The sequence below is a fragment of the Pseudoliparis swirei genome, chromosome 2 (genome assembly GCF_029220125.1).
Source record: "Pseudoliparis swirei isolate HS2019 ecotype Mariana Trench chromosome 2, NWPU_hadal_v1, whole genome shotgun sequence".
NCBI classification, from domain to species: Eukaryota; Metazoa; Chordata; class Actinopteri; order Perciformes; family Liparidae; genus Pseudoliparis; species Pseudoliparis swirei.
The window spans coordinates 222,965-233,425 of record NC_079389.1 but is presented as its reverse complement, the minus strand read 5'-3'; the positions used below and the strand labels follow the sequence as shown (position 1 = coordinate 233,425).

At 49.5% G+C, this 10,461-nt stretch overlaps 1 protein-coding gene across 1 annotated transcript in view; it reads right to left on the bottom strand.

Annotated features, from left to right (window-relative positions):
- LOC130200289 (homeobox protein engrailed-1-like) overlaps nt 1-1,518 on the bottom strand; it is a gene marked incomplete at its 3' end in the record, with an annotated part of 3,428 nt that extends 1,910 nt beyond the window's left edge. The window contains exon 1 of the mRNA XM_056424442.1: nt 917-1,518. Coding sequence (XP_056280417.1) covers nt 917-1,466 — 550 coding nt within the window. The remainder of the gene's footprint in view (nt 1-916) is intronic.
- Between the last annotated feature and the right edge of the window lie 8,943 nt (nt 1,519-10,461).

Sequence of the window (10,461 nt, the reverse complement as noted above, 5' to 3'; positions counted from 1 at the left end):
GTCTCACATCAAACAGATTTATAGTGTCTATAGTTCTGAGTTCTGTTTTACTTTTATTTTATTTAGCAAATACACAGATGAGGTTAAAGAGACACGCTGAAAGAATAGAATAACATAGAGTATATAATACAATACAATAAAAATAATAACAATGGAAATATTAGAATAAAATATAACATAATGTAATGTAATCTAGTCGAATCTAAGATTATGTAATGCAATGCAATATAATGTAATATAATATAATAAAATTGAGTAGAATAATCAAATATAATGAAATAAATACATACATAATTGTAATATGTATCTAAATATCTACACAGCACGCATGCTGTGTAGATATTTCATTATACTTATTAACATACATTATGTTAATAATGACAGTTTCGTCGGCAGTCTAATTCCTGTTCTGGTCCAACTAGATTATTTTTTGTTTAGTTTGAATCCTCGTTGAAGGAAAATATTTAAACTCATTTGGGATTGTAAAATTCAAGGAAGGTTAATCCTGACCTGCAGCATGAACGCGTTATTAAACACGTTGTATTTAAAGCACCCGATGTTGGCGGAGATATAATATTTAAAATGAGATTATAAATATATACGATAGTCAAACTAATATCAAACCAATTTTATTTAAAGCACCATATGTCGGAGGACATATATCTACAATTTAAAATGAGGTTATAAATATATATTATAGTACAACTAAGATCGGTGACCTGAAAGTCATACATTCTCAAAAATATTAATTCGAGCTTTACTTTTCTTTAAAAAAAAGTATTGATTGTCTAAATTAAATGTGCTCCGCGGAGTAGATGTGTCTCGGTATTTGAGTCCTAAACAGAGGGATGACTGCTGATGTAATAAAGAGATGGAAACAGACCGAGTGGTTTCCTCCGTGGAGCTATTGCCTTACCAGATGAGGGCCTGTCCGAGTACCGGGTGCAGTAGACCCAGGCCGGCCACAGCAAGGGCTGGCTCTCCGGTGTGGACGCTCCGGTCCCGTTCAGCACCACCAGAGAGGGGGACGTGTTCTCCGCGGCCCCGCCGCCGCCGGTCCTCTCTTCAGCTTTCACGCCGCTGCCCTCCGTGGAGGCGGCCGCGCTCCCCCCGCCGCCGCGACTCTTCTTGGGACTCGCCAAAGAGGCGCCGGAGGCGGACGACGACGTGCTGTCGCTGCTGCAGTTGGAGTCGTGGCACGGCGTCCCGGGGAGGCTCGGCCTGCTGACTGCGGGGTGGACGCGGTCCCGGCCTGAGGTCTGCGCCCGGTCCCGAGGGCCCAGGCCGAGCTCCTTCTTGCAGCCGAAGTCGGGCCGCAAAATGTTGTCGATGAAAAAGTTGGTGGTTCTGTGGGCCTGCTGGGCGGCCTGCAGCGGCAGCATAGGCGGCGAGGGCAGGCTGGGAGGTGGGGAGACGCTCTCCGCCTCGCTGCTGTCCGAGCTGTTCACGTCCCGCTGCTCCTCCATCGCGGCTTGTGTGAACAACGTGTCTTCGGTTCTCTCAATCCACTGATGCCTCGCGGGCCTGTTTGTATCCAAAATATGAAAGGAGAAAAAAAGAAAAAGGAACCCCTAAAACATAGTTATTTTCTCTCCGTTATATTGCTGGTTGGTGTATTTATTCGCTAACTGTGCGCGTGCTGCTCGCGTCGCAGCGCTCCGGTACGTCATGGTCGGGGACTTACTCTCAAAGTGTGTGTGGATGGGACTGCGCGCGGCTCTCACACCGGAGCCGCTCATCGCTGTCTGACAGTCGGGTCTTCACGGTCCATCACTTCAACACGCGCACCGGATGTGCATTTACCATCCATAGCGCAGCGGGCCAATCACCGACCGGGACACTTTAGGACAGGGGGTGACGACGTCCAATGAAGTGAGGCGTCTCAGGCTGGAGAGCGGCAGCGTGGAGCAGCGGGCCTCAGGCCACGGTCAACCCCAACAAGAGCTCCTCCACGCGGCGTGCCTTCAGCCTGGTTACCGGGGATATGCTACATCTTATACAGCCGAGGGATAGCAGGGTTACACACACACACACACACGCGCGCGCGCGCACACGCAACACACACACATACACGCACGCACGCACACAACTGCTCACCTCCAGGAAGTTACCTGATTCAGGCTACACTTTGATTTCCGAATATGGCATTTTTCAAATTACATCCATAAACACACACATGGTGACATAATGACGTGGTAGGCCCACAACACAAGGCGTCTTCTATTTCCCAGTATAGCTAACCACCTATTCACATGCGTAATATGTAGCACGCACGCACACACACGCACACACACACACACTCTCTCTCTCTCTCTCTCTCTCTCTCTCTCTCTCTCTCTCGCTGAGGTACAACCATTGTCCGTCGGTATTGTCTCCCGGCCGAGCCCCGGAGAAGCGCTCTTTTCTCGGCCTGTGAGACACAAGCTGCCGGAGGAAGACCTCCATGTCTAAATGAGTTCCTCTTCCTCCCGACCAGCGGGGCCTCCGTCACCTGGCGGCGGGAGGAAGGCGCCTCAAAGCCGGTGTCACCTTCATCACGCCAAACACTTCATCAAGAGGGAAATAGGTTAATAGATGCAACGGAACCGACAGCGCCGAACACACGGAGGAGCTCTTCATCTGAGTCATCGTCATATTAAGGCCGCGTTTTACTTGTGTTTGTTTCATGTGAAACTGGAGGCCCGAAGAACGGACACACACCGCTGCAGTCTGGGGAATATCATCATCATTGTAAAAATAATAATCAATTAATATCAGGTATTCACTGATTACGTATGAGTACTTCAGCGTCCTTATTAATATGCTTTAATTACCCTTTGTGTCATTAAACAATTAATAATACTTCTATCATAGTCGTTGCTCGTCCAACGGGTCTCAGGGATTATATTGTGTCTGTGTGTTCTGTAGCTGATAGTAACTCTGCTCATTATTATATTAATTCATTTTACTGTTATTTTTTTGTAAATCACTATGAGATATTTATCAACATATTAATCAGACCGACCCTCCTCACTGAGAGGAACGTTACCTTCCTATATAAGGTGCTGCCGACACACACACACACACACACACACACACACACACACACACACACACACACACACACACACACACACACACACACACACACACACACACACACACACACACACACACCAAGTAAAATTCAAGCATGTCTTAAAGACATAAAAACATGGATGACCTGCAACTTCTTGATGTTAAACTCAGACAAAACCGAAGTAATTTTAATCGGCCCTGAGCACCTCAGAGATCAATTATCTGGTGATGTGGATTCTGTAGACGGCATTGCCCTGGCATCCAACACCACTGTAAAGAATCTTGGCGTTATCTTTGATCGGGACTTGTCCTTTAACTCCCACGTAAAGCAAATCTCAAGGACTGCATTCTTTCATCTACGTAATATTTCAAAAATCAGGCACATCTTGTCTCATAAAGATGCAGAAAAATTGGTTCACGTTCGTTACTTCGAGACTGGATTACTGCAACTCCTTATTAGCAGGCTGCTCTAATAAATCTCTTAGGTCCCTCCAGTTGATCCAGAATGCTGCAGCTCGTGTTCTCACTAAAACTAAGAAAAGAGATCACATCACTCCTGCACTAGCTGCTCTGCACTGGCTCCCAGTAAAATCAAGAATCACTTTTAAAATTCTTCTCTTAACCTACAAAGCCTTGATTGGTGATGCTCCATCATATCTTAAGGAGCTTGTCACCATATTGCCCCACTAGAGAGCTACGCTCACTAAATGCGGACTACTTGTAGTTCCTAGAGTCTTAAAAAGTAGAATGGGAGCCAGAGCCTTTAGTTATCAAGCTCCTCTTTATGGAACCAGCTTCCAATTTCAGTCCGGGAGGCAGACACAGTCACCTCGTTTAAGAGTAGACTTAAGACCTTCCTCTTGACAGAGCTTATAGTTAGGGCTGAATCAGGTTTGCCCTGGTCCAGCCCCTTGATATGCTGCTATAGGCTTATAGCTGCCGGGGACGTTTTAGGATGCACTGAGTACCTATCTCCTTTTTCTCTCCTTAAGGATGAATTTTCATCTCTCAATCACACGTACTAACTCTGCTTTCTCCCGAAGTCCTTTTGACTTTACGCCTCATGGGGTCATCGGACCCTATGAGACGCATAGATCCCATCTGCCTGATGGATCGCCTGGTCGTGGAATTCCTGCTCATGACCACGCCACTGTCCTGTTGAGACTCCGCCCTCCTCCCCACCGCCATCTGCCTGATGGATCGTGGAGGTCTCCATCGTGGAATATGCCTACTATGAACTATTCATACACTCTGTCATATTCATTGAATGTATTTTAATACACATTACATCTATTGCATCTGTCCATCCTAGGAGATCCTCTGTTGCTCTCCTCTCCAGGTTTCTTCCTTTTTTTTCCCTGAAGGGTTATTTGGGAGTTTTCCTGGTCCGATGTGAGGTTTTGGGGCAGGGATGTCTATGTGTACAGATTGTAAAGCACTCCGAGACAAATTTGTAATTTGTGAAATTGGGCTATACAAATAAACTGAATTGAATTGAATTGATGGGAGCTGGATGAAGATACTGTCAGCCCCCCCCCCCCCCACACACACACACATAAAAGCAGGGCTGAGATTTAGAGAGTGTTTTACCATACTGAAGATTAAGATTCAATCTGATATTATTTTACAGCAGCAACATATATATCAATCAATGGATCAAAATGAAAAAAAATATAATTTCTGTAATAATGTTCGGTCAGTGTTGTAACACATTATCTCAAAAGAAAACAAAAAAGAAAAGTATTGATCATTTACACGCAAAAAATATTTTTCAGCTGTAAAATAAACTCTTTTTAATTTGAAAGAAAGCAGAAACGTTTAGTTCATATTTTATTATTGCGGTTATTTAGCCATCATGCTCTTCTCATTAAATGCATAATTTCTGTCATATATTTATGTTTATGTAATTCTGTAACTCTGTTTATCTGGTCACGTGACATCTATTCTTCTGTCCATCCTGGAGAGGGATCCTCCTCTGTTGCTTTCCTGAAGGGTTCTTACCTTGGTTCCCCCTGAAAGGTGCTGATGTGAGGTCCCGGGACGGTGTAAAGCCCTCTGAGGATAATCTGTAATTTGGGATGTTGGGCTACACACAATACATGTAATTTAAATGAATTATTAAACGCACCAAACAATTTAGTAATAACAAGAAAGTGTACCACGCTGCAGGCCCTCCCCGTCCGGTCTGAACTCAGATCACAGCAGCAATAAGGGGGGAGGGGGCAGGTCTAAAGATGAATAAGGACCTGGACCTGGACCTGGACCTGGATCTGGATCTGGATCTGGATCTGGACCGGCTTCCCTTACAGTTACGTAAACCAGAGAGAGACTGAGTGTTCTGAAGAGAAATATAGTCTGCTGTATTATGATTTACTTTGCTGCTATACCAATGACAATAATTAATTAAATAATAATTAAATCAAATACTTAATTTTAAAATAATATATCTTTCTGGAACAATTACAACAATAAAGCTGGGACATGTTCGACGATGAGCTGGTGGAGAGGCAGGATCAAGAGACAGCGATGGAACCTCCTGATGCTGCAGCTGCTGAGAGAACATTACGTCACAGCGACGCCTGGTGGCCGATGAGAGTAGCGCGTGAGTGAAATAAGCCACCTCGAAAACTGGATAGAAATTCATCAACAGTAAATGGCCAAACATGACGACACAAGGGACGTGACTCCACTTCTCTTTGAATAAACATCGGACAACATATTTCATGATAAAGCTAAATAGGATGTGATATGCACACTTAAACATTACAGCACAAACCACGCTGGTTGGTCCTGGAGGATTCGGCCATAAGTGTTGACCACGAGACTTTAGTCTGGATTTGTTTGGTGTGTTTAAGAATAATTTGGAGCTGTTATCAGAACCCCAGAACCTCCAGATGTAATGAGAGCTGGATCAGAACCCCAATATCTCAAATTGTTGTATGTTTTATGATAGCATATGTTGACAAATAAGTTATATTTGTGATGATTACACAAATACATCATAGTAATAACAATAGTATGCAAAATAACTTTATCCAGAAATAGTACAACAAAAAACCTAGAATATATATGTAGCAGGTTTCATGCCGCTACCCGTGGGTTTCCCCCACCAGCACCAAGGATCAGCCAGGCACCAAGAGGTTTCTTTCGATGACATCTTTTATTTAACAAAACACGCACCGAGCAGACCACAACACTGAGCCTCTGCTCACTTCTCCCGTCCCTCCAGCTCTGCTGCCCTTTTATACAAGCAGCATCGGCTGCTGACTGATTGCCAATCAGTCAGAGCAGCTGACTGATTGTCAACCAGCCAGCAGCCGAGGCCAGATTGGGGACAGCTGCCATATATCCCCACCACCCGATTTAGGCCGGGGCTCCATCCGGCCTAACCTACTCCCCCTCCCCCCCCCCATGAGAGCTTGGGCGGAGGAGGGGGCTCTGGGGGACCGGGCTCAGGATGTGGGGGCTCTGGGGGACCGGGCTTAGGTTGTGGAGGCTCTGGGGTTCGGGACGGGGGGTACGGGGAGCTGAAGCCCGCCGGGCCGGGGAACGGGGAGCCGGGACCGGCCGGGATGGAGCCGGAGCAGCGGTAGCTGGCACCTCTGACAGGGCCCGGGGATCCAGAGTCGGCCCTCCACCGACGGGTCGGCTCGGAGGTCGGCAGCTCCGACGGATCCTGGACCTCGGGGTTCGACAGCTCCGACGGGTCCTGGACCTCGGAGATCGACGGGTCCTGGACCTCGGGGTTCGACGGGTCCTGGACCTCGGGGTTCGACGGGTCCTGGGGCTCGGAGGTCGGCAGTTCCGACGGCTCCTGGGGGACGGGGGTCGGCAGCTCCGATGGCTCCTGGACCTCGGGGGTCGGCAGCTCCGACGGGTCCTGGACCTCGGGGGTCGGCAGCTCCGACGGCTCGGAGGGCGGCAGCTCCGACGGGTCCTGGACCTCGGGAGTCGGCAGTTCCGACGGCTCGGAGGTCGGCAGCTCGGACGGGTCCCGGGGCTCGAGGGTCGGCTGCGGCGACGGGTCACGGGGAATGGGAGTCAGCCGCAGTGCCGGCGGGTCCAGGAGGGCCTTGAGGAACTGGCGGTTCTCCTCCACCTGTGCCCGCCGCATCTCCTCCATTCGGGCCAGTATCTGCCCCAAGCTGTTCATCAGCTCCTCTTCCGGATCTGGCTGCATCCCTTCCAGGCGCTGGGTTCCAGGGGGCCCCACGTTGGGCTCCACTGTAGCAGGTCTCATGCCGCTACCCGTGGGTTTCCCCCACCAGCACCAAGGATCAGCCAGGCACCAAGAGGTTTCTTTCGATGACATCTTTTATTTAACAAAACATGCACCGAGCAGACCGCAACACTGAGCCTCTGCTCACTTCTCCCGTCCCTCCAGCTCTGCTGCCCTTTTATACAAGCAGCATCGGCTGCTGACTGATTGCCAATCAGTCAGAGCAGCTGACTGATTGTCAACCAGCCAACAGCCGAGGCCAGATTGGGGACAGCTGCCACAATATATAATTAAAAATAAATACATTTTAAAGCCTGAATTACTGAAGAAATTTAGATGTTGTGTTGGTTTTGTCCCTGTGGACACAACCAGTGTTCTGAAAACCAGAACAGCAATATCCAAGAGTCCCCACAGTCCTGGTTCTCCTGTCTGAGGCAAAGCACTAGTTCTGGCCTGAGGAGGAGACGATGCAAACATGCGCTGAGCTCTCCTCCCTCCAGAGGAACCACAATGCAGGTCCAAGACCGCAGGGAAGTTGGATCTGGGCTGGTCTCTGCTGGAGTCGGAGCTGAGGAGCATTCAGATTATAGATATTTATAATGTGGAGGGAATCCACGCTGCCACAGGGAGAACGTGGAGGGAACCCACGCTGCCACAGGGAGAACGTGGAGGGAACCCACGCTGCCACATGGAAAATGTGGAGGGAACCCAAACTGCAACGTGGAGGGAATAGACGCTCCCACATGGAGAACCCGAAGGGAACCCACGCTGCCACAAGGAGAACCTGGAGGGAACCCACACTACAACAGGGAGAACATGGAGGGAACCCACACTGCCACAGGGGGGAAATGGAGGGAACCCACGCTGCCACAAGGAGAACCCGGGGGGAACCCACGCTGCCACAGGGAAAACATGGAGGGAACCCACACTGCCATATGGAGAACAAGGAGGGAACCCACGCTGCCACATGGAGAACGTAGAGGGAACCGACGCTGCTACAAGGAGAACCCGGAGGGAACCCACACTGCCACAGGGAGAATGTGGAGGGAACCCAAGCTGCCACATGGAGAACGTGGTGAGAACCCACACTGCCACAAGGTGAACCCAAAGGGAACCCAAGCTGCCACAAGGAGAACCCGAAGGGAACCCACACTGCCACAAGGAGAACCTGGAGGGAACATACATTGCCAGAGGAAAAACATGGAGGGAACCCACATTGCCATATGGAGAACAAGGAGGGAACGCACGCTGCCACATGGACAACATAGAGGGAACCCACGCTGCCATATGGAGGGAACCCACGCTGCCACAAGGAGAACCCTAAGGGAACCCACACTGCCACAAGGACAACCCGGAGGGAACCCATGCTGACTGAGGGAGAACGTGGAGGGAACCCATGCTGCCACAAGGAGAACCCGGAGGAAACCCACGCTGCCACAGGGAGAACGTGGAGGGAACCCACGCTGCCACATGGAGAACATGGAGGCAACCCACGCTGCCACAAGGAGAACCCAAAGGGAACCCACACTGCCGCAAGGAGAACCTGGAGGGACCCATGCTGCAACAGGGAGAATTTGCAGGTAACAGACGCTTCCACAAGGAGAACCCGAAGGGAACCCACGCTGCCGCAAGGAGAATGTGGAGGGAACCCATGCTGCCACAAGGAGAACCCCGAGGGAACCCACGCTGCCACAAGGGAAATGTGGAGGGAACCCATGCTGCCACAAGGAGAACCCCGAGGGAACCCACGCTGCCGCAAGGAGAATGTGGAAGGAACCCATGCTGCCATAAGGAGAACCCTGAGGGAACCCACACTGCCACAAGGAGAACCCTGAGGGAACCCACGCTGCCACAAGGAGAACCCAGAGGGAACCCACGCTGCCACGGAGAGAACATGGAGGGAACCCATGCTGCCACAAGTAGAACCCAGAGGGAACCCACACTGCCATATGGAGAACAAGGAGGGAACCCATGCTGCCACATGGAGAATATAGAGGGAACACATGCTGTCACAAGGAGAACACGGAGGGAACCCATGCTGCAAAAAGGAGAACACAAAGGGAACCCATGCTGGCACAAGGAGAACTAGGAGGAAACCCACACTGCAGCATGGAGAACGTGGAGACAACCCACGCTGCCACAAGGAGAACCCAAAGGGAACCCACATTGCCACAAGGAGAAACCGGAGGGAACCCATGCTGCCACAGGGACAATGTGGAGGGAACCCATACTGCTGCAAGGAGAACCTGGAGGGACCCATGCTGCCACAAGGAGAACCCGGAGGGAACCCATGCTGCCACAAGGAGAACCTGGAGGGACCCCATACTGCCATATGGAGAACAAGGAGGGAACTCACGCTGCAACAAGGAGAACACAAAGGGAACCCACGCTGGCACAAGGAGGACCCGGAGGGAACCCACGCTGACACAGGGAGAACGTGGAGGGAACCCACACTTCCACAAGTAGAACCCAGAGTGAACCCACCCCTGCCACAGGGAGAACGTGGAGGGAACCAGATGAACTCAGCCAGCTTCAATGAGCCACACCATGCAGACTAAGTCAAATGGGCAGTTACAAAGTGCCGGTGACATCACATTGTCAGATTGATATATTTGCTGTACATTTAAGAGACAGAATTCATACAGATTTAATACAATGCAAGACGTGATTATGCAAGATATGTGTCGTATAAAGGCAAAGTCAGTTTGTTTGCATGCAGCTGATTTGGTTCTTTCAAAGCTGTTTGAGGATTGATTTGTTCATTCTGGGTCTCAGTGGACTCTTATTTTGAAATAAAGGCAAACATTAGTGGAGTTGAATATTAGAAGTGTAACTGCTCGACATCCGTCCATGTGAGAATGAGCTACACATCTGTATATTTGACCTGTAAATTAAAGTAAAGCTTCACGTATGTATCGTTATGGCCTCTAGGGGGAAGTAAAGGTTCTAAGTGAGCGAGAGCCCTTCAACTCTCACACCATATCTACACTTTAACCCCCCCCCCCCCCTCCATGTTTCAATCCAAACACAGGTTCTCACAGCGACAACTCAAAGTACACTGGAGTGAGATTCAGTTCCCACTGCTGAAGGGTCATCTGGGAGCACGACGAGGAGACCAAGCGAGAGACGATGGACATAAAATGCTGAGACAAGCGGAAATTCCGAATCATAAAAGCATACATGAG